Source organism: Argopecten irradians, chromosome 10, assembly GCF_041381155.1.
Source record: "Argopecten irradians isolate NY chromosome 10, Ai_NY, whole genome shotgun sequence".
Lineage (NCBI taxonomy): Eukaryota > Metazoa > Mollusca > Bivalvia > Pectinida > Pectinidae > Argopecten > Argopecten irradians.
The window spans coordinates 16,813,601-16,841,421 of NC_091143.1; the positions used below are offsets into that span (position 1 = coordinate 16,813,601).

The 27,821-nt window shown below is 34.2% G+C and overlaps 1 protein-coding gene across 5 annotated transcripts; it reads left to right on the forward strand.

Annotated features, from left to right (window-relative positions):
* On the forward strand, positions 1 to 27,741 carry LOC138333272 (SHC-transforming protein 1-like). 5 transcript variants are annotated; one of them, XM_069281547.1, is made up of 14 exons: positions 81 to 142; positions 1,885 to 1,951; positions 9,717 to 9,867; positions 10,283 to 10,353; positions 10,659 to 10,719; positions 10,893 to 11,009; positions 11,747 to 11,800; positions 12,143 to 12,321; positions 14,807 to 14,939; positions 17,215 to 17,329; positions 17,817 to 17,924; positions 18,567 to 18,718; positions 21,678 to 21,809; positions 22,197 to 27,741. In XM_069281547.1, the coding sequence occupies exons 3-14, from the start codon at positions 9,718 to 9,720 to the stop codon at positions 22,332 to 22,334; spliced, it is 1,410 nt and encodes a 469-aa protein (XP_069137648.1). In that variant the 5' UTR covers positions 81 to 142; positions 1,885 to 1,951; position 9,717; the 3' UTR covers positions 22,335 to 27,741. The 5 variants fall into 5 exon arrangements, with proteins under 5 accessions (XP_069137647.1, XP_069137648.1, XP_069137646.1 ...); XM_069281546.1 differs by lacking the exon at positions 1,885 to 1,951 and having other exon boundaries at positions 1 to 142; XM_069281545.1 differs by lacking the exons at positions 81 to 142; positions 1,885 to 1,951 and adding an exon at positions 2,919 to 2,953.
* Positions 27,742 to 27,821: the final 80 nt, after the last annotated feature.

A 27,821-nucleotide genomic window follows, 5' to 3' on the forward strand; every position in this document is an offset into this window, starting at 1 on the left:
CGGTAAATACTTGAATACGTTTTATTATAAAGGTACCAGGAAACGTCCATAAGCATGCGCATTGTATTTACCGAAATAAACTTCCGGATTAGAAAATGAAGTTTTTCATCCTCAAAACGAAAATATGACAAGAATTTGACAGGTGAGCCATTCATATAACATTAACCATTTTGTATCGATCATCAATATTCTGAATGACCATTATCTGTGTATACCTTTGATATTTACAATCAACGGTGTTAATATGATCTTCGCCTCCAGACAGTCTGTGCAATCTGTGATCTGTCAGGCTGCCTGTTTTTGTCTGACTGCTCGGGAAGAGCCTAGCGCTTATCGTAATTACGTGATGATATAGTCTAAACGCACGTCCAAGCAGACACCCATCAAAACACAACGAACCTGGCGAAGTTGGTTATAGAGCTTCATTTGTAATGTTGCTTGAAAAAAATCATTCTGATGTCAGTGGAGATTGACAGTGGCTGTTGAAACTTCACCCATATAGTTTACAGTGTGTTATTTGTTAGATTATGACCTAATATATTAGAAAATATTGGAGCTAAAAGAAACTTGTATTGGTATTGGATAATCAAAGGATTTATAAGTGAGGAGGATCTGTCACTGTCTCTTTACACTACGCGAGACACCTATGAACCAGGAATAAAAACCATTTTTCTCAACAAATACAGATGTGTCCAGCAATTCTGTGGGTCTGGTAAGTCTGCGCATGAGTAATCGACGCCATATCTTGCTGTCAAGAAAATAGCAGACGTTCAGTAAATTTTGTATAATGGCAAAACATTGTCATAAATTCATCAAAGTGTTGAAATGTTTTATTTTTATAATCAGTTAGATCAAATCATGAAATGTGTTGTTACAGTACAGATATTTGATTTTCATCCCTAGTTCAACAGTTATTATATTTATATTAAAAATAAAATACTTGGAAATCAGCACACGACACCGATAAACCAATTTAACATGTATTGGCCTCTATACCAAGTGAAATATCTCCATAAATGACTATTCTAGTACATGCGCAGACTTACCCGACATGTCAACATCCGCAGAGACGTGGGAGCAGCCACGTTTTACGCCTTGTAAACTCCAATATTTTGATGAATATTTTATTTCTTTTGTTTCAAAAGATAAAACTTCAGCCTTCTTAAATATATAGCTATTGATGTGCATTTTATTTTATTTTATTTTAACGAAAATAAAATGACAGAAACAGCAAAGATAGTCTTAGGTGCGCAAACTTACCAGCCTGCATTGTACTTGTCTTATCGAGTCAAACACTCATGTAAAGTTTAACTAATTTCACAGTGTCTTATCCTTGCTTTAAGGATGGAAAATTTAGAAGAAATGCCATAAATTTTCATTGAAAATATATGACATATTATTAAAGGATGGCCCGCTTCAGAAATGCTACTATAGATCAGTTCAAAATTATAGGCAAAGCAAAATTTTAAAATATGTACTTTCAAATATAGTATTAAGTTGAATATGTTTTAGCACTATATTAGTAGACATTTTCCATAGCATTGCAAATTTGTCGATATGGTAAAATAAGTCAATAATGCTGACAAAATGAGTCTATCCTTTTTCAAGGTTGAATGGATAATATATGCAAAAATATTCTGTTGTCATTTGATACTGTATACAATATTAAAGCCTTGATCAACAATGCAACTACATTGTACTCTGAAGTGGAATTTGATATGTTGACCCATATCCATATGTATGTCATACTTAAAAAAGCAATTGTGCAAAAATAACAGATTATGGTAACTGTTACTGAGTGAGCCTTTCTATTTAATACTGACTATTTTAATATTTTTTATGGTATTCATAATATTTATAGATTATGTTACCGTTATATTGTAGGTTTTGATGTTGATGTTTGAGCCAGTGTATTGGGATTGCATGGGCGGGGCTGGTCATCAGTCACCAGGTATTCTAATCTGTACAGCATGAGGCTTTGATTTCTCAAAACACAAAAAGAAAGTGCAGATTTAATTCAAAACTAAGTTTCATCTGTATGTAACTTATGTTCAGAGAAAACATTTGACCTAAGTCAGTTTTTGACGTTTTTTTTTACATCACATCAATCTTATTTTTTAATCTAGAGACGCGGAAAAAGGGGGAAAATTAATGATTTATTTTCATAGCAAAGAGCTATGATTTTTTCATCATATCTGTCAATAATTTACCGATCCGTAATCGATCCGCCCAAGATGTAACTTTATGTTATGACAACGTAGTTACTTAGGCCTGAAAAGGCTCCATTTTCTCACCTACTTGTTTAATTTTGAATGCCTCCGCAAGGATGTACCAAAAATATTTTTGGATATAGTCTACATTGTAGGCTGATATTTCTATATGCAACATTTCAGGCTGGTACACAAATGCGGAGGTAGTTAAATATTGAATTGAACAACAAAAAATTGGCCATTTTAAGTAATTTCTAAAAATAACGTGACGTTTCCCGCCAATTTTTTGGGGTCGTGACGTCACAATTTTTCTGCCAAATTCCATCTTTTTATCTATCAAGTATCATATTAATAGAAAATATGTATTAAATGTGTATTAAGCCAAAATCATAAATTGATATGTTTTGGGCCATTAAGCCTCATTATTGCCACTGCTCCTTGAGGCTTGACTAGATATTGTGTTTTGAAATTTGATTTAAAGGCTGAATGCCTATAGGCTAAGTTCTTTGCAAGTGACAACAAGTGTATACATATATGATTTATCAATCATAATTACCATATCCATGGAATTTGTTGTTAACAAGCATATTATGATCAATAGTATTAGTACCTTGGGATTATATTTAACACTACTCTCAAGTATCTATAATGCAGCACATGTACTGATAATGAAAAGAATGATAAGATGTGGATGTATTGTGAAGTACTGGGGATGATGGTTGTATGAATGCTGTACGTATCAGGTATAATGTTTACTTTGATGTATTTAGTGTTTTGTTATGATATACCTGTATAAATAGAACAGGAAGTCATGAAAGATATTGGATTGAGTAAATATATAAAACTGGGTCAGTATATATAATAAAGGAAATCAAATCAGCATTTGAAAGAAGTGTCTTTCACTTATTGTGAAAGTAGAACTGAACAGTTCAGGAAATTGATTAACGTGAACAGTATGAACAGTACAGATTCAGGCTAATCTCACAGATGCACATTCAGTAGTGAGTACACTCTCCATCTGACCTTATATGTAAAAGGTGTAGTTTAACAGTATAGACTATGGACTACTTTATTTAAGAAGATATGTTACTGTAGTGTACATTAGTAGATAGGTGACATTATCTAGGATGTGAATCACCCGTGCTATCCTGTTCTGTGGTCAGGGAGGATATTACACCAAAGTCAGGTTTTGTGGTTTTACCTTGTCATAAAACTCCTTGTGACTTATACACCTAAAGTCAGTGAGGCATGAACCTATTGTAATATGTACAATAAATATACCGAATTGTCACATTCACAAAAGACTTAATATACTTATATGTGTTGGTACAATAATATATGTGCACCTAGCTCACTCACTTTTTCCAAACATTTCTGATAATATTTGTTCAGAAAAGTTTATTAAAATTTAAGTTAGAAGCACCTATGCATGATGGAAAGTAGGGCTGTTACGAGTACCCGAGTACCCGGTTACGGGTCGGGTTGGGGATGTAACCGGGTCAAAAAATGTGTACCCGGGTACCCGTCAAAATAGGACAATTCGTCTGGATGTACGTAAACAAGTCTAGAACTTATATTAAAAGTATTACAAAATCCAACTCATTTGTTTTCGTTTTCACTCAACAAGGATGAAACCTTATCTTTTCAATACATTTTAATTTTCATGACCGTCTTTTGAAGCGAGAACAATCTACTTGACGGACATGTACACTTAAATAGGTCACACTATAGTCATATCGGATAACACAAGAGACCGTCCGAATGTAGTACTTCCTGTTGCGCATGTGCAAAAACATTTCCTCTGGGACTGGTATATAGCTACACACTTTACGGCAGCTCATTAGCAATTATGAATGTCAAATAGAAATGAAGTAGACAATTAACGACTGAAGCTATCTTTACTGAACTCACATATGATTTCATCAAATCTCTGTCGATCAACCAATCTTTCCAAACAGCAAACATAACGTAACCCAATTTGTTAGAAAAGCAGTAGATCTGTGTCGAGTACCCGGGTACGGGTCGGGTACTAAAATTCGGGTACCCGGGGACAAAATTTAGTACCCGTGACAGCCCTAATGGAAAGCAGAATAACATATGGTAAAGCAGATTAATTCCACATGATTTAATTTTCATTTCCAACAAACCTAACTGTATGCACGTATGTTAAGTTCCGCTATTGTCACATAATAGACATAACATGTTGATTATAATACATTGTATATATATATCCCTTTAAAGAATGAGCTATTGACCAAAAATTGGGTCCTTCGTGTTTAATTATGGATGAAAAAAGGGCATCAATATTGTTAATGATTTAAAAATCATCATATACATGTATGTATGATGTTTTTATCATGCACTAGCATGAAAATTGACAAGCTGTGCTCGGTACAGTTGGCTGAACAGCGATACAGGCCCTCTGGGCATCTTGTTTACTAATTGGTGTTTTGATAACCTATGATTTACATGATAAATGGAAAATAGTGGTTATTTGCTGATGCTATATATAGATATAACAGGTACATGTGTTAAATGGGCAAAACCAGGGGACATTAAAATATGTTATTTCATTGTATGATTCATGGTTCGTTAGTTTAGTTGTCACGATGTACCATTCACCATGTTCTATGAACACATAGTAAATGTAGATTGAATGTAACACACACTGATAAAATGTATTGTTGATGACTAGGTTACAAAGTCTATCTATAAGTGAAATGGGATTGAAGGTGTTTGATATGTAAGTACACAGAGATATACAATAGTTCAGTTATTTATAAGTATCATAAGCTTATTGTTGAGTGTATTCTACAGTATAGATAATGTTATATACTAATTGATAAGTACATGTAATTGTCATGTTTTGATCTCTACAGTATAGATAATGTTATATACTAATTGATAAGTACATGTAATTGTCATGTTTTGATCTCTACAGTATAGATAATGTTATACTAATTGATAAGTACATGTAATTGTCATGTTTCGATCTCTACAGTATAGATAATGTTATATACTAATTGATAAGTACATGTAATTGTCATGTTTCGATCTCTACAGTATAGATAATGTTATATACTAATTGATAAGTACATGTAATTGTCATGTTTCGATCTCTACATTATATAGATAATGTTATATACTAATTGATAAGTACATGTAATTGTCATGTTTTGATCTTTACAGTATAGATAATGTGATATACTAATTGATAAGTACATGTAATTGTCATGTTTTGATCTCTACAGTATAGATAATGTTACATACTAATTGATAAGTACATGTAATTGTCATGTTTTGATCTCTACAGTATAGATAATGTTATATACTAATTGATAAGTACATGTAATTGTCATGTTTTGATCTCTACAGTATAGATAATGTTACATACTAATTGATAAGTACATGTAATTGTCATGTTTTGATCTCTACATTATATAGATAATGTGATATACTAATTGATAAGTACATGTATTGTCATGTTTTGATCTCTACAGTATAGATAATGTTATATACTAATTGATAAGTACATGTAATTGTCATGTTTTGATCTCTACAGTATAGATAATGTTATATACTAATTGATAAGTACATGTAATTGTCATGTTTTGATCTCTACAGTATAGATAATGTTATATACTAATTGATAAGTACATGTAATTGTCATGTTTTGATCTCTACAGTATAGATAATGTTACATACTAATTGATAAGTACATGTAATTTGTCATGTTTTTGATCTCTACAGTATAGATAATGTTATATACTAATTGATAAGTACATGTAATTGTCATGTTTCGATCTCTATAGTATAGATAATGTTATACTAATTGATAAGTACATGTAATTGTCATGTTTTGATCTCTACAGTATAGATAATGTTACATACTAACTGATAAGTACATGTAATTGTCATGTTTTGATCTCTACAGTATAGATAATGTTATATACTAATTGATAAGTACATGTAATTGTCATGTTTCGATCTCTACAGTATAGATAATGTTATACTAATTGATAAGTACATGTAATTGTCATGTTTTGATCTCTACAGTATAGATAATGTTATACATGTATTTATTGATAAGTACATGTAATTGTCATGTTTCGATCTCTACAGTATAGATAATGTTACATACTAATTGATAAGTACATGTAATTGTCGTGTTTTGATCTCTACAGTATAGATAATGTTACATACTAATTGATAAGTACATGTAATTGTCATGTTTTGATGTCTACAGTATAGATAATGTTATATACTAATTGATAAGTACATGTAATTGTCATGTTTTGATCTCTACAGTATAGATAATGTTATATACTAATTGATAAGTACATGTAATTGTCATGTTTTGATCTCTACAGTATAGATAATGTTATACTAATTGATAAGTACATGTAATTGTCATGTTTTGGATCTCTACAGTATAGATAATGTTATATACTAATTGATAAGTACATGTAATTGTCATGATGATCCTACATTAATAGATAAGATATACTAATTGATAAGTACATGTAATTGTCATGTTTTGATCTCTACAGTATAGATAATGTTATATACTAATTGATAAGTACATGTAATTGTCATGTTTTGATCTCTACAGTATAGATAATGTTATATACTAATTGATAAGTACATGTAATTGTCATGTTTTGATCTCTACAGTATAGATAATGTTATATACTAATTGATAAGTACATGTAATTGTCATGTTTTGATCTCTACAGTATAGATAATGTTATACTAATTGATAAGTACATGTAATTGTCATGTTTTGATCTCTACAGTATAGATAATGTTATATACTAATTGATAAGTACATGTAATTGTCATGTTTCGATCTCTACATTATATAGATAATGTGATATACTAATTGATAAGTACATGTAATTGTCATGTTTTGATCTCTACAGTATAGATAATGTTATATACTAATTGATAAGTACATGTAATTGTCATGTTTTGATCTCTACAGTATAGATAAAGTTGTATACTAATTGATAAGTACATGTAATTGTCATGTTTCGATCTCTACATTATATAGATAATGTGATATACTAATTGATAAGTACATGTAATTGTCATGTTTTGATCTCTACAGTATAGATAATGTTATATACTAATTGATAAGTACATGTAATTGTCATGTTTTGATCTCTACAGTATAGATAATGTTATATACTAATTGATAAGTACATGTAATTGTCATGTTTCAATCCCCTTCAAATAAATGGAGAGACACGCTGTATTAGACTTGTAAGTTCTAAATGTAAAGCTCAATTCGTTGTAACTTTCTTAAACCAAAAGCGGATTTGAATATCACTTTGACCAAGGTCAGAGGTCATAGCCCTGGAATGCTGACAAATGCCCTGGAATGTCATTAGACAGTGTAATAACACTAAGAATTCACTCTTTTTAGCTCACCTGGCCCAAAGGGCCGGTGAGCTTATGTCATGGCGCGGCGTCCGTCGTCCGTCGTCCGTCCGTCCGTCCGTCCGTCCGTCCGTCCGTCCGTCCGTCTGTCCGTCAACATTTCCTTTAAATCGCTACTAGTCATAGAGTTCTGCATGGATTTTAACCAAATTTGGCCAGAAACATCCTTGGGGGGAGGGGAACAGAACTTGTATAAATTTTTGCTCTGACCCCCCGGGGACAGGAGGGGCGGGGCCCAATAGGGGAAATTGAGGTAAATCCTATAAATCGCTACTTGTCCTAGAGTTCTGCATGGATTGAAAACAAATTTGGCCAGAAACATCCTTGGGGGAAGGGGAATAGAACTTGTATAAATATTGGCTCTGACCCCCCGGGGGCAGGAGGGGCGGGGCCCAATAGGTGAAATTGAGGTAAATCCTATAAATCGCTATCTGTCCTAGTGTTCTGCATGGATTGTAACCAAATTTGGCCAGAAACATCCTTGGGGGAAGGGGAACAGAACTTGTATAAATTTTTGCTCTGACCCCCCGGGGACAGGAGGGGCGGGGCCCAATAGGGGAAATTGAGGTAAATCCTATAAATCGCTACTTGTCCTAGAGTTCTGCATGGATTGAAAACAAATTTGGCCAGAAACATCCTTGGGGGAAGGGGAATAGAACTTGTATAAATATTGGCTCTGACCCCCCGGGGGCAGGAGGGGCGGGGCCCAATAGGTGAAATTGAGGTAAATCCTATAAATCGCTACTTGTCCTAGAGTTCTGCATGGATTGTAACCAAATTTGGCCAGAAACATCCTTGGGGGAAGGGGATCAGAACTTGTTTAAATTTTTGCTCTGACCCCCCGAGGACAGGAGGGGCGGGGCCCAATAGGGGAAATTTAGGTAAATCCTATAAATTGCTACTTGTTCTAGAGTTCTGCATGGATTGTAACCAAATTTGGCCAGAAACATCCTAGGGGGAAGGGGAACAGAACTTGTATAAATTTTTGCTCTGACCCCCTGGGGACAGGAGGGGCGGGGCCCAATAGGGGAAATAGAGGTAAATCCTATAAATCGCTACTTGTCCTAGAGTTCTGCATGGATTGTAACCAAATTTGGCCAGAAACATTCTTAGGGGAAAGGGAACAGAACTTATATAAATTTTGGCTCTGACCCCCGGGGGCAGGAGGGGCGGGCCCAATAGGGGAAATAGAGGTAAATCCTATAAATCGCTACTTGTCCTAGAGTTCTGCATGGATTGAAACCAAATTTGGCCAGAAACATCCTTGGGGGAAGGAGAATAGAACTTGTATAAATTTTGGCTCTGACCCCCTGGGGGCAGGAGGGGCGGGGCCCAATAGGGGAAATTTAGGTAAATCCTATAAATCGCTACTAGTCTTAGAATTCTGCTTGGAGTTTAACCAAATTTGGCCTAGAAACATCCTTGGGGTTAACAGAATTCCTATAATTTTTGGCTCTGACCCCCTTGAGCAGAAAGAGTGGGGCCCAATAGGGGAATTAGAGGTAAATATTCAAATTCCTTTAGAAAAGAAACAATGAACCTTACTAGGCATTACAAACCAGGTGAGCGATACAGGCCCTCTGGGCCTCTTGTTTATTTTCATCACAGAATCTTTGAATTTAGTGGGAAAGTATCACCATTATCAAACATCAATTTATATAAATTTTAATTACCATGACTTAGTTATTACAATATTCATTTCAAACAGACTATAAATAGAGTAAGATGACAGTATGGGAAAGATAAACGACACTGTAATTGTTGTGTCACTTGGCCTTTTTGAACCCTTTGATCAGATGTCTATAAATGATAGGTATGTAATACTTATTGGTTCCTCACTTTGAAATTGTAAAAGAGGATACATAAATATTTTGTTTATCCATAATAACAAATCTTTTGTTTATAATATTTTTGTAAGTATCAAAACTGATGTCTGTCAGTAAAGTACTATATCATTTGAAGCAGCCTTGGAGCTCTCTCATAGAATCTAAGTAAACTTTTTTTGATAGATAAGTACATGTATTTATGTATTCATATGAATGTCATTTATGTATTATTATTCAGAATGGCGAGTAAACCAGACAAGACAAAGAAGAAGCAGCGGACGGGGTCAGAATGGTCCAAAACTGGAAGTTTCATGAACAAACCGGATCGAGGTTGGATCCATCCTGATGTACAACTACAAGTTGACAGCGGTATCTGTTACGGAGTCCGGGTTAGTTCATAATTACCTAATTACCCTCTTTTGTAAATTTACATGTCTTTTTTCATACGTCTGAGTCCCTTCAGGTCAGTTTCAGAGTTGTTGAAGATGGTTATAGCAGAATATTTCTCTAATTACTTAAAATTTGTTTTATGTATTGCCAGCAGCAGATTTCATGCTCTGCATTTCCTCAAAAAGAATTAGAAAACTTGAGTCTGTACTCAGCATCACAGCAAACATCTGGTATATCATAAAAGCTTGAGATTGATTTCGAAAATAAATGTGCTTTGAACTTTTAATGTAAAATTTTCTAAATTTGAAAAAAAACTATTTAGATAAAATTGGAATAAATTCTATTAATTTATTAGATGGATTCTATTTTTACAAAATTGTTTGTTTAATGAAAATTTGTTGGATATGATTTCAGTATATTGGCTGTTTGGAAGTGAAGGAATCAATGAGAAGTTTAGACTTTGACACACGCACAAGTCTTGCCAGGTAATGGAGCAAAGTCTTCATATGTTAGATAAAACATTTTTAACTAACTTTGTGACCCAGAAGTGGAGGGCTTGTACAAGTGGTAATATGTCCAGACATTTTGTGCTGTTTCTTCCAGTAGATAGTGTTATTGCTGGAAACCTATTAATTAATTTTAATACAATAAATTAAAAGTTCTTTTATTATCTATAGAGAACTCTTATTAATTAAGCTATTAAAAATCTGGTTTGTATCAATTTAGCTATTAAAAATCTGGTTTGTTAAAATTATGTTTGATTTTCACAAGAAAATATTTGTACTTGTAGAGAAGCTATCAGCCGGGTTTGTGAATCTGCTGGTATGAAACCTTTATCAAAGAAGAAAAAGGTGAGAGTTTTCTTTTTAATTAATTGTAGATTTATTTTAGGTCAGGCTTGTTTAATTCATGACAAACATCATCAAATAAAACAAAAATACCTGTTTCATGTTATCATATGGAAATCCAGCACTATGACCTCCAGAGAGTCTGTATGTCAACTTATACAGATGTAATTTTGTAGGACAAGAAGCTGTCCAAAATGTTGGGAGAGAGACCAGAGATGCAGTATGCTGGATCAAATGTCAATCTGACGATAACTACCGAGGCCCTTACACTGATGATTATGGAGTCTGGTGAGGTATGTGTCGGGGATAAGGGCAGTCAGTTTCATGCCCGTACCTTGAAGTAGAGAGGGGTGCTATAGTGTTAGCAATGTCTGATCTGTCCTATCATGCACTGTCATGATAACTGTAAACCATTTTGTTTTCGCATGTACAATATATTTCGTGTCTTTTTAATTTCAACATATTCGTTAATGCAAAATATTTGAATTCAGACCTCTATCTCGAAATTGCACAAAAAATTGTATCTTGTGAAAATAAAGTGATTTACAGTAGAGAAAATGTCAACACGGAAAATGTTTAAGATGATATCTGAGATAACACGGCCTCCCTTTCATCTGAATCCCATAATGAGTAAAATGTTCCCGAGAACATAACGTTATCATTCTGAAAACCTATGAATTGATCAAGGGTGATCAAAATCAACCAAGATGCTGTAAAACCAACTTTCTTTTGCAGCTATTAAATTTCATAATTTCAAAACAATGTTGCAAAGACTTAAACATTAGCAGATTAAAAAGAAAAAAACTGAAGTTTTTATTAATATAAGTAATGTATATACTTATTCATGGATATCAGCTTAAGCAAATATACTCTTGCATAGCAAAATTTGCGAAAATAAATCACACACGAAAGAAAGCTGTTTTACTGTAGCTGTAAATATTACCAGTGAAAAAGACTAGATGAATTGATATCATTGATCATTCTTTGCACATTCCAATACCATTGACTTTCTATATGGTTCTGATTTCAGATGATCGCCAACCACCAAATGCCTGGAATATCATTTGCTTCTGGGGGAGACTCAGTAAGTAAAAGAGAAAAAACTCTTATTTAAAAATCAAGGCGCTTTACAGAAATGTAAATATATGAGGAAATGTCATATGTTGACTGTGATAGCTAGGTCTGATTTTTTTTTTACCTGTAAAAGATTCTTATAAATACATGAGTAATTGATCTTAGTGGCATTCTTATTACATTTCATATGTCTGAAGTTTAGTGAAATAGCATTTTCAATATAGCAGTATTTAGTTAGACTCTAGACTGAAAATTTGGCAGAAGATGATAATGTTTGTGTATATATCTTTGTATAGTTTGATTTGAGATTGAAAGTTTGTCTGAAGATGTCAGTGTCTGTGTTGTATTACAGGAAACGTTAGATTTTGTAGCTTATGTGGCGAAGGATGCGGTAAATGGGCGAGCCTGTCATGTCCTGGAGTGTGGCGGTGGTTTGGCTGAGGACGTTATTACCACTATAGGACAAGCCTTCGAGCTCCGCTTCAAAGAATATCTCAAAAATCAGCCCAAGCCAGTCACAGCTCCAGACAGGTATTGTTACATTCCATGTTTTGTTCAGGATAATATTCATCGACTGTAAACCAACTTTATTTTATGGCTACTAAATTTTGTGATTTCAGTTTAAATCAAATTCATAGAGATTAATTTTCATAGATTCAAAAACTGAATTGAAATATTTTTAAAACAGTATTATAATTATCAAAGTATAAATAATAATCTGCAGAAAACTTAAGCGAACTTACCATTATCACAAATTGCGAAAGTAAAATGCAAATAAAGGTGGTTTACTTGGTATGTAATTTAACAAATTTCTTGATGGATACCGTAAAAACTTGTGTAATTTGCGCACTTTTTCTGTGCAAAAATAAAATTTGAAGTTGGGGGTGCGCAAATTACATTGATAGAGTAGTTTTAAAAAAATTACGGGGAAAAAATCTGTCCATTCTGAGGGGCTGACGATCTATGATTGTTGAGTACCGCTCTGTGTATGGTAGCCATTATATGATAAAAGGTATTAAAGATTGTAAAAACAATGCCTCACCTATTAAAGTGGATTATCTATGGCTAATTAAAGTGTTAAGTTATGACCACGATGTCTTGTTTACATTTGATCGAGAATTTCAATGGTGACTGACTGAGAGCATGGCTTCTACTGACAGCAAGAGATGTATACCCTGTACACCTCGTAGTATAATGGGACAGCCACAATCAGTGACTTTGGCCGGGTCAATGTAGTTTACCTGTATTTTTTTAGGGGAGAGAGGCTGTAGAGAGAGTCTGTGTGTATACACAAACATATGTTTACCCCGCGGCTGCAGGCCGTGTGCAAAAAGTCAAAACACATGTGGGATTTATAAGATGCCTAAACTGACCTATATTTAGGACTTTCAATAAATGGTTTGCAATTGCATTACTGCAGAATTAACAAGCTACAAGGTTAGTGACATTTTCAACCGTATTGTTGTATATAATTAGCCTTTAGCTTTGCACATGAAACTCCGTAGGGCCCGGCTGCAGGCCGTGTGCAAAAAATCAAAACACACGTGGGATTTATAAGATGCCTAAACTTACATATATTTAGGACTTTTAATAACTGCTTTGCAATTTTATTACTGCAGAATTAACAAGCTACAAGGTTAGTGACATATTCAACCGTATTGATAAATATAATTAGCCATCAGCTTGGATCTGGTACCGTACAGGTAGTGAGTTTACTCACAATGTGATTGTTGCAAGCTAACGTATCCGCTAGCCGATTGCTGTTGATTGTTAATGATCTCCAACACACTAATTACTTATTGTGACAATTTTAAACAAATAGATTCTAATATTTTTGAATATTACTGATTACTATTCATGTGTAATATCTCAAAACATTGACATGTGCACGGAGTACGGCGAACCGGGCCGCCGATGTTTTGGACATCTGCAAGATATTTTAGTTTCAGGTTACGGTGGCCAATAAAAGAAAACAAACACAATGTGGTTTTAATATGTTATTTCTTCTTAATACAACACTTCTTTGTGCATGTTGTCAAGCATTTCTGGGGAATATTTTGCATTGAAATTGCCACCTTCATACATCGATTTTGGGACTCCCTGGACATCGTTTTTCCCAAAAAAATTTGATGCGCAAAATATATTGATAGTAGATTTTTTTCAGCATTTTCAGCCCTAAAAAGTACCTGCGCAAATTACACTGGTGCGCAAATTATACAAGTTTTTACGGTAAATAATTTATTGAATATCATTCCTGCTAGATATTTCAATATATTCATTCATTCAGTGTAGATATTTATCAAATGAATACACTTGATTTATTTAATATATATGTGATTTAAGCAAATACATACCTACTGGGTAATTTTCTTATTTGTTGACTGAAGTCCTTCTGAAAAGAATATTCTGAAAAAAATAACTCCTTAACAGTATTGCGGAAGTACCAGAGAATAAAGAGTATGATTACGCAGACCTGAGTGTAAAACTGCTGCATGACGATGGTGATATATACGATAACAAAATACCTGAATGGCAGTCTGACAGAGAAAGGGATGCTGAGTATAGTAATAACTTTACTGCTCACCTCTACCCAAACTTACCACATGTAAGTGAGACTACAGTACACCCCCTAAACACATGATGCAGCAACATTTCCTTTTGCACGTTCAGAACGTTTGTTTATTGAATTTATCAGTCTGTGAGATTCCAGGATTGCATAAGGCAGTATGTTGCTATAACAGATTGAAATCCAGTTGTAAGTGGTCAAGCGATCCACCCTACCAAGATATCACACTCCTGCTGTTTCTCATTGCTTTTCCTTTTGCACTTTGACAAGCAGAAGCTGTTGGTGAGAAATACACACAAAAAGTTTGGTTTGGGTCATTTAGGGACATGCCAGGTTTTGGAGGTAAAGGAAAGCCGGAGTACGTAGAGGGTAAAGTAGTATGGTATTGTAGAACTCTATTAGTGAGGGGTGTGTGAAGAGAGAAACTAAACTTGGTATGTTGTACTGTAGAATGGAGAACCCCATTAGCGAGGGTGACGCATGGGGTGAAGATCATGAAGGTGATTACTATAATGACCGACCTGGAGCACGTCCACCCCTGACACAAGCTTCTGAATATGCTGTTCCCACCTCCAACCTACCTGTAAGTATCCCTCACAGAAACATTACTCTATTCCTCTTAAGCATGCAGAAAAATCCATTTAATACCTTCCTAGCAGTGCTTGACATATTAGTCACATCCTTCTCAGCAAGGTACCTCTGTAGTGCTTGTCTCTCAAAGAAGTACCACTCCATCCTTCCTTCTATTCAGCTACCTAGTAGGGAAACTCCATTCTATCATGCCTATGAAAGAAACAGGAGTAGTTATGATGTGTTTGTTTGATTCATTGATTTATCTCCCCTTAATTAACAAGCCAGTAATCCCAGTATCATGGGAGAAGAACATTTATCTCCCTTTAACTAGCCAGTAATCCCAGTATCATGGGAGAGGAACGTTTATCTCCATTTAACTAGCCAGTAATCCCAGTATCATGGGAGAGGAACGTTTATCTCCCTTTAACTAGCCAGTAATCCCAGTATCATGGGAGAGGAACTTTTATCTCCTCTTAACTAGCCAGTAGTTACGGTATCATTAGACAATGGTTTATCTCCCCTTAACTAGCAAGTAAATCCCAGTATCATTAGAGGATGAATTATCTCCCCTTAATTAGCCAGTAATCCCAGTATCACTAGACAATAGGTTATCTCCCCTTAACTGGCAAGTAAATCCCAGTATCATTAGAGGATGGGTTATCTCCCCTTAACTTCTCAGTAATCCCAGTAACATTAGACTATGGTTAATCTCCCCTTAACTAGCCAGTAATCCCAGTATCAGTAGATGATGGTTTATCTCCCCTTAACTACTCAATCCCAGTATCATTTTACGATGGTTAATCTCCCCTTAACTAGCCAGTAATCCCAGTATCAGTAGATGATGGTATATCTCCTCTTAACTACTCAGTAATCCCAGCACCATTAGACTATGGTTTATTTCCCCTTAACTAGCCAGTAATCTCAGTATCATTAGACAATGGATTATCTCCCCTTAACTAGCCAGTAATCCCAGTATCATTAGACAATGGTTTATCTCCCCTTAACTAGCCAGTAATCCCAGTATCATTAGATGATGGTTTATCTCCCCTTAACTAGCCAGTAATCCCAGTATCATTAGACAATGGTTTATCTCCCCTTAACTAGCCAGTAATCCTAGTATCATTAGATGATGGTTTATCTCCCCTTAACTAGTCAGTAATCCCAGTATCATTAGACAATGGTTTATCTCCCCTTAACTAGCCAGTAATCCCAGTATCAATAGACAATGGTTTATCTCCCCTTAACTGACCAGTAATCCCAGTATCATAAGAGGATCGATTATCTCCCTTTAACTCGCCAGAAATCCCAGTATCATTGGAGAGAGGGTACAATGGAATGCAAAACTGTAATTCAAATTTCTAAATTTGCAACAAGTATATGAAAATTAAATTTTGCAGATTTGAAAAATGATGGTTTACATTAAGGCCTATTGATTCATCTTTCATTTGTATTACATGTTTACAAAGATCAAAATGGCATGCAAGTAGTAAATTCTCTTTTCTGTACTTCTTCACTCATTTTAGTGAGCCAACCTAAAGTCATTGGAAGTGTACTCTCACTCTGTAATCCAATTATCCATTCATTGGCTTTTCTTTCGTTTTAATATCAGTCATAGCAGTTTAAATAGCTTTGCAATCATCAATATCACAGAATTAAATCTAAGAGTGTAAACAAAATAGATTATCAAATTTTCAAGGCTGTCCACTCAGGATCTTTATCAAATAGACAAAAAAAAGACAAATTCAACAACCTAAAAAAATAGATAAAAAAGGCAAATTTAACAACTTATTTTGTCTACATGGTTAGGATTAAGTCTGTGTAATTTGTATCCTACAGTTATATATTTGTAAGCATCCTGTGTTTCCTGGAACATGCTGCGGTTATTACTTCTTTGATCCAGAATCAAGTTTAATTTATAAACAAGTCATAATCCATGTTATGCTGTTGTAAAATTAATGTCAAAATGTATTGATTTAATTACAATTTCATGAATACAAGTTCCGACTTATTATCAATTTCTAGTATTGCAGTAATAACTATGTAATTCAAATTGAAGTACAGTATGCTTCACAGAAATTTAATTTCAAACCTTCATCAAACAGTTTTAAGTTGTTAATTATTTTGATAGTGCACAGAAACGTTTAGAATAGAGACTATGGAAAGTTGTTCGAGACAACAATTTGAGCTAAGCAATATTATAATGGATAAGTGACACTTGTTTATATGATAATAACAGCCGATGTTACTGATAATAAATGATTTTATTGATTTACAAAACTGTCTAGGTGAGTGATGGTATGTACTCCTCTGTAAAAGACCCACCATTATATGACGAGGCAAAGGAACGCTCACTCATTGACTTCTCAGATGCTGAAGTCGCAGAAATCTATGACAATAAAGGTAAATATAAACAATCAACTTGATATCCTAATTCTGTATAGCCTGTTATTTATGTGGGTCAAAAATTTTGCAATTTTAATTCAAAAATGATCAAATTAAATTTCAGTGATTTAAAACTTTTTGTCATCTGGCTTTCAGTATCTATGTGACTCAAACAATTCACAATATTTCACAGATCAAATTTTTGCAATCATAGCAATGTCAAAATGAAATCACGGTAACATCTTACCCACAAAAATAACAAGCTATATGGTAATAGATAACATAGTAAACGTATTGGACTCTATTGACTCCAGTTTCCTAAAGGGCAAGGTAACTTTTACAATAATGTAACTAGAAAAAAACCTGCATTGTCGTTGTAGAAAAATACGTTCCTGATGTGAATATCAATCTTGTGTATTATGTTGATTGTACAATATTGTACCTATAAATGGAAACCTTTTGGTAGAACATCAAGAGATTAATTAGATGATCTATTCTGTTGCAGGAAATATGAATGGGGCCTACAAATTTGATACAGACAATGTGTATGACAACAAAGAGAATGTCCTCTCCTCCCCGGAGGCCAATGGAGCTGCTGATCCATTTGATATGGGTTTGTATAATGTGTATTGAATATCAAAGAAACACAATTTAACAAAGCATGCCAATTTATTGACTCGTCTCGAACTCACGATCTACGGCACCCAATCGCCTAGCCAAACATAGCTGCGCCTTCTACCACAGCGCCACATCCACATCCCCAAAAAGGATGTTTCAATGACGAAGTGATAGTCGGTTCGATATGCTGACATGATCACTGTGATATATAATGTGTATTGGAAACAATTCAGGCACCAGTACATGTACAGTGGGACCCACTTAATTTAAAATCAGTTATATTGAAGTATTGCTTAATAGAAAATGAATTATAATCATTGTTAACACAAATTCATTGTCTTATTCCCTGGTTATATTGAATTCTTGATAATTTGAAGAGATTTTCCATTCCTCGAAGATTTCAATTCAATATAACCGGTTCCACTGTATCAATGAAACCACCTCATATAGCATATAATTTAAAGAAAAAATAAAAATTTGTGTTACAAGTGAAAATTTGATTGCAAAAATTGAAGGCATATACAAAAAAAAAAAAAAAAAAAAAAACACTGTTAGAGTATCAATTTATATAAAATATGCCTTAAAATTGGAGCAAGTGTGTCAATACTCTAATACATTTATCTAATCTCCTTTACAGAACCATTCAATGCAGGCCTGCCCACAGACCAGGACACGTTCCGGCGACACCCCGATGTGCCAGTTTCCCCTCCAGATGTGCCTCCTCAGTCTACCTCAGACATAGCGCCAGTGTTTGAGGAGTGGTATCATGGGGCGTTGCCACGGAAACAGGTAATACAAATAGTAACCAATAGTAGACGGCTGAATGTTAGTGGCCAAGTACATATGTCGTTAAGGCATCTGACATTCAACCAATACCTCTCCATCTCTGGGTCTTAGTGGCTGATAGTTTTCAATTAAAAGATCTCTCACGTTTTACCTTTAACCTTCAATCTACCCCTAAGTTGTAGTGGTTTTCAATGTTGATTCCTACATTGAGGAGTTGTCAGTAACATCAGAATCTATAGTTCAGTGGTCCTTTCCCAGAAAACACTGACTCATCTCTCTCCCAAAATCTGACACAAAAACTAATTTACAGATGATGAATGATCTTAAAACACAAACCATGGCAATTAGTGTAAAGATCCATTATAGCATAATCATTGTGTGGTGTTTTACCCAAGTTGTTGGTTATCATACACTCTAAGGGGATTTATTTGAAAAATTTTCATAATGATAAAAAAAAAAAAAATCTACTTAGAAATGACTAAGTTCCAACTCTGAACCAGTAAAGATATGTGTGTACACTTGTAGGACAGGGGAATCATGAGATCGGGTAAATAGAAAGATGGTTACTATAGCATCATATCAAGAAGTTCAAGATGGATTTTACATTGATGGTTTCTGTTCTATGTACCTGAGGATAGCCAAAAGGTTGAAAATTTGTACAAGGAGAGACATTTATACTGTTTAAATACAAAGAGTTTACTTGTTAGTTGAGAGAAAAATTGTAAATTTGTATTTGAAAAATGGGATATATTTGGTTTACAGTGGACCCACGATAATCCTGACACCTTCGTTCCAAGCCTAAACTTTCCGGATTATGAGTTTTACATACTGCCAAATTCCGTGTTCTTAGTCAATTAAATTCTCACATAAGAGTTACTCCCCATTACTTTGTAATTGATGATAGACTTTTATGTAATATACGTATATTATAATAAATACTTCTTTTGTTATGTTTTATGGGCGTTATTTTATACTATAACGTAAAGAATATTAAATAAACATTTTTCTTTTTTTCAAAATACAAAACCGAAAGCCATCGTTAATTGTGTACTATATATGCATTATTTTAGCCACCTATCCCACTCTTGATCTGTCGTACGGCAAATTATGTTTCAAAATGCCAAACCAAGGATCAATATCATCTACTTGGCATAAAAAAAACTATGATAACAAATAGTTGTGAATATTTTAAGAACAAATATAGATTTGTATATTGTGTGTTTTTATTGACCATTTCCACAAGTCTTTGCTTACTGACTTACAGACGTGTGTAACAACCACTCACCCGTTTATGTCTAACTTCGTGCACAATGTCACACGTGTAAATGGCATGTGCCATTATATCTTATACCATAGAACCATAGACGATAAATTCGAATAGATTCACTTACATTTAAAATAAATTTTGTGAGCATCATCTCACTTTATTATATCGGAAACTGAGAGCGATATACAGGTATCGACAGTATGCGTACCGGTAACAAAGCTCAAACTGCATGTTTAAAAGCATGTGGCTAAAAATGTGTTGTGTATCTCAATTACAGCACACTAGCTAGTGTGAATTTCCGGACAAGTGAGTATAAATAACATTACGGACATTTCCGTCCGGATTGTGAGTTTTCCGGAATATCGGCGTCCGGATTATCGTGGGTTCACTGTATTTGATTAGTTAAACATCCTATTAACAGCCAGGGTCATGTAAGGTTGTGCCAGGTTTGTTGGTGGAGGAAAACTAGAGTACCCAAAGAAAAAACAGTGAAAAGTGCTCAGTACCTGGCAACTTCTCCACATGGGATTCTAACTTATGCCCCAGATGTGAAGGCTTTGTGGTAATATGTCTGGACATCTTAAAGAGACAATTCACTCAGGCTAATTCTTTTACATAACAAGAAGCAATATATAGCATAAATGTATTGTTCTACATTTCTTATGAAACATATAACGTAAAACATTGACAAATTCCACGACATTGTTTAGTATTTTAATTAATATTGTTGAAATATCAAATCGTTCATCAATACGATTAAGCAGGTACAATATAGACGCTGTACCCATACCCGAGCCTAAGTCATGCACGTTAAACAAATGAACTACATAATCACTGAGAAGGTGATTAAAATAATTTTTAGGCAAGACAATTCACCTTATAAGGTAAACACACTACTGTCAGAGCGATTTGAGCAGTTCTAGACAAAAGTTGCATTACTCAACGAGCAAGGGACAAGGTTCGGCATACAAGAAGTTCGACTACAGTGTGTAATGGTGGACAGTGAGCGAGTTTGAACATTTAACACATGTCACCACCATGGGCTTTTTAGGCATATCACAGTAAAACCGACTGAGGGCTGTTCCAGCAAAAACATATATGGTAGGGGGGAAGGCACTTTGAAATTAGGAGACCCACCGATAGAAGTGATTTTCAATTTTGTTGACCCCCCACACATATCTATTTTAGCTCACCTGCCCGAAGGGGCCGGTGAGCTTATGTCATGGCGCGTCGTCCGTCGTCCGTCGTCCGTCGTCCGTCCGTCCGTCATCCGTCCGTTCGTCCGTCCGTCCGTCTGTCCGTCAACATTTTTTAAATCGCTACTTAGTCATAGAGTTCTGCATGGATTTGTAACCAAATTTGGCCACAAACATCCTTGGGGGAGGGGGAAACAGAACTTGTATAAATTTTGGGCTCTGACCCCCCGGGGCAGGAGGGGCGGGGCCCAATAGGGGAAATCTGAGATCTAATCTCCATTAGAACTGGTTTTTTCCGATATATGTACAAATTTTAATGTTCTCTTAAACTGAATTGTCCCTTTAAACACTTGGCCACCATGGCCCTTGATAAATTTAGAGAATATACTTCTAGCAGAATGGTTTTGGGGAGTATACCTGTAGGAGGCATATTATTTTTATATTTGTTGGAATGTGTATTGTTATAAAGAGAGATGAGATTTCTATGTAATACTTTCAGGCAGAAAAGCTGTTACAGAAGGATGGTGACTTCCTGGTGAGACAGAGCTCCTCCGATCCTGGTCAGTTTGTACTGTGTGGTAAACAGGACGGCTCCATCAAACACTTACTACTAGTGGACCCTGATGGTGTGGTGAGTGTTCTAACACAGCTGTTATCATTCTTATTCTGGAATTTGTATTCTGTACACTTGATTAGCACATCCTTCTCCTTTTGGAAGGCTTTCTGATTTCTTAACTACATTGGGCAATATCCTACCATTAGGAAATGACTTTCCAATTACAGAAGGGTGCCAATTAAATTGACCTCAGAAGCCCTCTGCCTTTGGGTCATGAGTTTGAATCTCATGTGGTTCTAATCATAGGTCGGCGGTTTTTTCTGGGTATGCCAGCTTTCCTCTAACATCTAATCCTGGCATGTCTTTGAATGACCCTGGCCATTAATTGGAGGTTATATTAATCAATCCAAAATGATGGTATTGTATTGTAGTATGTAAACTGACATTATTGTGATGTTTTAGGTAAGGACCAAGGACCGGGCCTTTGACAGTGTACCCCATCTCATCCAGCATCATCGTACACACAATCTGCCAATCATATCACAGGAAAGTGAACTTCACCTTCTTCGTCCAATCAGCAACGCTTACACAAACTGCTGAAGGATGTCTATGCCAACAAAACAGTGTCAAAGGTCACAACCTTGAAATGACCTTGAAACATCTGCCAACAAAATTGTTGTCATATTGTTTTAAATGGTGTCAAAGGTCACAACCTTAAAATGACCTTGAAGTTAGACAGTTGTTTAATCAAGAAGTCAAGATATGTCCAGGAAGACACAGCATGTGTAATTGGTCATATATGTTTGCTTTGTACTTAGAGTAATAATGTTTGTGGAATATTTCATTCATAAGTACAGTGTGTCAACTTCATTTTAATCACAGGTTTGATTCGTCAGACATAGTATTGATAAACTATCATCATAATGTCATGTTGTGCTTTGTTATACATGACAGTTTACGGCCAGTGTTACCAAAGAGGACATACTTGCCATGTAATTTTCCTTGTAGGAAGCTGGCTTTCCTCTAAACATAGGCCTGGTATGTCCTCAATTTACAATAACATGGCCCAGTTTCATCAACATTCCTTAACTTTAAGGAAATTCCTTATATTAAGATTCTCATTGGAAAGCATTACAGAAGTTAAGGAAAGTTCCTTAACTGAAGAGTTTATCATGAACTTCTGTTATGCATTTCTCTAGAAAATTTCACGTTAAAGAATCCCTAAATTAAAGAATGATGTTAAAACTGGGCCCCGTCTATAGGTAGATAGGTGAGGAAATGAACTATCAAAGAACAACTAAGCATGTCTTTTGTTCTTCAACATATGCTCAAAATGACCAAAATGACGATCATGACAACATACGATTTGTTAGACAAGGTTTCTTCAAGACTTTCTATGAAATTAATCTTTTAACTGAATCGGATATAATAATTGAAATAACAATATTTGAACTTGACATCTTATTTATTGATTTTTACTTTGCCTTCTGCAATAGATTAGAACTGTTACTGAACAGCATTGTTGTTCATGGGTTGTTTACAATTGTTGGTTGGGTTGTTTACAACTGTTGGTTAGATTGTTTACAATTTTAAATGGGTTGTTAAGATTGTAGGTTGGGTTGTTGACAAATGTTGTTTGACAATCACACAGACGGATAGGTTTAAGGAAAACCTGTATCAGACCATTTAAGCACCCAGGATTCTACATGCATAGAGATCAAGATCAGTGGCTTTTTTACGTTGATGTAAACCAGCTACTTTTAAGATAACGAAATTTTAGTTCACAATTTGGACTTTAGAGTGTATTTGTTTCAAAAAATGTCCTACGGAAGCACAAAAATATAATCCTGTTATACAGTGTCATATAAAATGGGGGCTAGTTGATATGTGATATTCATTTATGATTATATTAGTCAACCAAATAAAGTGAGTACACTAAAAAGGACATGGGTGTTTAAAGTTAAAATACAGAATATCGCCTCGGATGTGTAATCATCCTCTTATTTTTGTAACCAATGACAAAAACACCTTGTTAATTTTTGTCTTTTTTTAAACAATTGTTTGTGCCATTTTAACAACAAGTCATTAAAAGTCAATATTTGTAGTATGAATGTATGAAAGCTTCCAGTATTAGTGTTTTTAAAACATATATTGTGTACAGCTGCTTGGCTTACATTGTGTTCTGTATATAAGTCTGTATTGCATAAGTACATTTTTCAACATTTCATCCGGGATACACTTTGGCCTTTCAATGCAAAAATATTAGAAAGATATAGCAGGAGAGGATTGAATTCTCTTCATATACAGGGTATATTTAATATCAATTTACATGCAGAAACTAAAATGGTCGGTATAGCCAGGTTTCCAGATTACATTGTAATTACTATGAATTAAGAAAGAAAATGCTATAAAATAATGATGGACAAGACAGGGATCTGTATTGGACAAAGGCCTTTTTGATAAGTAATATTGTGCTCCATTATCATTTATACAGGTGTGATACTGTATATATAAGCCGCAGATGTCATATTCACCAAAGTACATGTATAATCATCAAACCATATGTTGTAACCTCATCATTGCTCATTCATTTGTTGATATTTTGTATTTGCATATTGCAGATTTATCTACCCTGTCTAAGTAGCTATTGATTGTGACGTCATGTTTTTGAGCACAACATCATACTTTTCAGAGATAACAACATAATTGCATTCACAAAATAATGATGTAACAATCGATATCTATCCACAGGGGAGCTAACTCTGTAATATTCAGAGACAGAATACTGTACCACTTTATTTTTGCAAGATACAAATTTTCACTTGATTTTGTGAGAGCTCAAAGGCAAATTCAAATGTTATACAAAAAATTGTATAGCTGTATACATGTATGTGAATACACAATTGTCAGTAAGAGCCATTGATGGCAAATTTATTCACAAATATGTTGAAAGTAAAGAAGATGTGAAATATGTGAAAATAAAGTGCTTTACGGTACATATCTAACTTTGTTGTAAGCTTAGAGAAAGCATGCATGATTGTAACGTATGTTTCCTCTCTCATTGAGGATGCAATACACCATACATTGGTAAGGATATTCAGTTGTGTTGCCTGAGGTTAAATGCTTGTTCAGGGGCATATGGCCTATGCACAGCTCAAGGTCAAATATATTGTGATGACTGCACCAGATTCTGACCAAAACTTTGGTGTGGTTTGTTTTGATTTTTTTTTTCTCCACGAACTATTTTTAGATAAACCGTTCCAGTCTTAAAACTAAAATAATCTAAATGCATCTTCAGAGATGAATAAGTTAACGGCACGTGACCAAATAAACATCAAAGATACCATGCACATTATTTTATTGACCCTGGCGTTATCGTCAAGCCCCTGTGTACTGTTCAGGATATTCTGTTGACTGAATTTCGTTTTCAGTGTTGTTTGACAGGCTGCAATGTACTACAGAGTACAAATATTACTAGTCAGATATTCATCCAAAATCCTGATAAATCGCCTACAGTTTATATTACTTTGGCCTGCATTAAGCATACCAGTAAGTTTGTTTCTGCTTGATCAACTGTTACCATAACAGGTACTAGATCGAAGCAAGTAAATATTTTACTCATGAATATTCAATAGTGTAGAGTTGCTATGATCAAGTGGTTAAAAAGTACTGAAGTGTACTGTAGGCCTATGTATGTATCATTATATTTACATATTTTATTTTATTAAGTACAATATATATCAATATTAAGATTTATTCTTAATAATTGTCAAATACAAATCATCACGTGTGATATTTTCAGTAACATTGAAAAACTGAAGAATTCTAATTAAAAATATTATTTAGTGCTTACTTCTGGTGAGCTCATTCTCTCCTGAAGATACATTTGGACTCTTCTAGTTCAAGGACAGGAACAGTCCATTATTGGATTTCAGGGGTGAATGGGTTATACTACATTTTAAAATTTGGAGTGATCTTTAATCAAATCATGAAACACATTATACAATTAAGTAATACCATACAATTTATATATACATGTATACAAAGAGTGAGCATATAGAGGAGAGGGTAGGTGATTGTAACCCATTGAGTATTGGGAATGGTATACTTGCACTACTGTGTATGTCTTTTAACTTTTACTGAAATATACAAAATGTTAATGTACATGTATAAAAAAAATTAATGTTTGATGTGATTTAACCAGTGAACAGATTTGAGGATCTGTACAGGAAGGAGAAATTTAAATATTAGTTAAAAAGATGACTTGAACAATTTCTGAACAAAGTCTTTTATAAATATTTTTACTGGGAATTATTTGCCTGAGTTGCATATACAGTGTATATTAATTATTACTGTGAGTCACAGAGGCATTGCGTGTGAGTTAAATGTTGGAAGTGTGTGTGTGTGTGTGTGTACCTTCTATTACATAATCTATTTATATGAATTAACCAAAGGTTAAGGGATGGCTATTTGAACTAATATTAAGTGCTTTGTTTATGGGATCAATTCTGGTAATGATCAATTTTGTTATTTGTTAATTCACTGTAAGGAGTAATATAAAAATTCTTGTTTGGGTGCAGTCAAATTTTAGCGCTGAATTTTAGCAAGTTATCACACTGATAAATTAGCACATTTACATTGATAGTTTGCTCTCACAACATGAATTAAGATAAAAGCAATTTGTACTGCGATATTTCAAAAAAAAAATTCACTAAAAGCGCTGAATTAAGGTAACAGCTGAAATATGAATGTTTATAGAATATCCTCCTGCAGTAAGCTTGTTTACTACTTCTTCATACTAAACACAGAGGTCATGAATTTTCAACACTTTCAATAAGAAGTAAATGCCCATGAGTGTTGTTGCCTTTCTTTGAAAAAAGCACCAGTATGAAAATATTCAATAAAATATTTTATATTATACATAACACTTCAAATGTAATTTTTAAGATTTTAACAGTTGATAATGTTTTACTAACTTTTCATATACAGATTTACTGAAGCAAAGCTCAATTTACAACTAATAACATTTAAAATGTGTGGCATTACATCATACAATTTAGGCTATTTTCTAGGCTGCTAAAAGTAACCACAATAATGTGTGGCATTACATCATACAATTTAGGCTATTTTCTAAGCTGCTACAAGTAACCACTATAATGTTTGACATTTCATCATACAGCTGAGGCTATTTTCTAACCTGCTAAAAGTGACCACTATAATGTATGGCATTTCATCATACAATCTAGACTACTTTCTAGGCTGCTAAAAGTGACCACTGTTATGTGTGACATTTCATCATACAATTTAGGCTATTTTCTAGGCTGCTAAAAGTTGCCACGATAATGTATGACATTTCATCATACAATTAAGACTCTTTTCTAGGCTGCTAAAAGTTGCCACGATAATGTATGACATTTCATCATACAATTAACACTCTTTTCTAGGCTGCTAAAAGTAACCACAATAAACCAAATTAGTTTTGTTGCAATATGGTTTCTTATTTTCACACCTAACAACTATTTAACAGCGATTTTATTTTACACTTTTCAATTGGAAATTTCTAAGAAAATGTATTCTTTTTTATATAATTCGATATTTTAATTGCTGTTGGAATAGGATAAAAATTAATCTTACACAAAAATAAGCTGGTTTCAGAAAAGTTGTGTACATTGGTGTAAGCTTCAGTATTTAATACTAGGAAAGCTTTAGTTACAACTGTTACAATGACAGAATCAAACTGAGGCTAATAATGTGTGTGCAAATCTGTGATTTTGTTTAACGGAAGTATAAATTTATAATTCCTGTATCTTTAGTTACTTACAGATACTATTGTTTTGTGGGGTATATAGTCTGTGTGATAAGGTTTACCTACTTGTATATAGGTAATATATCATGTTCAACATAAACTGTGAGAGCCCTATCTTCAAATCTTGTTACTGTAAAATTGTATATAAATCTACAAGAAGGCTTACATGTTGGAATCCTAATAAACATGAATACAAGTCTGTGTACAGTGTTGATTATTTCTCTACACAACAAATCCCACTCCTCATGTCCTTAAAGATTGGTTCCCTTAAAAGTAAGAGA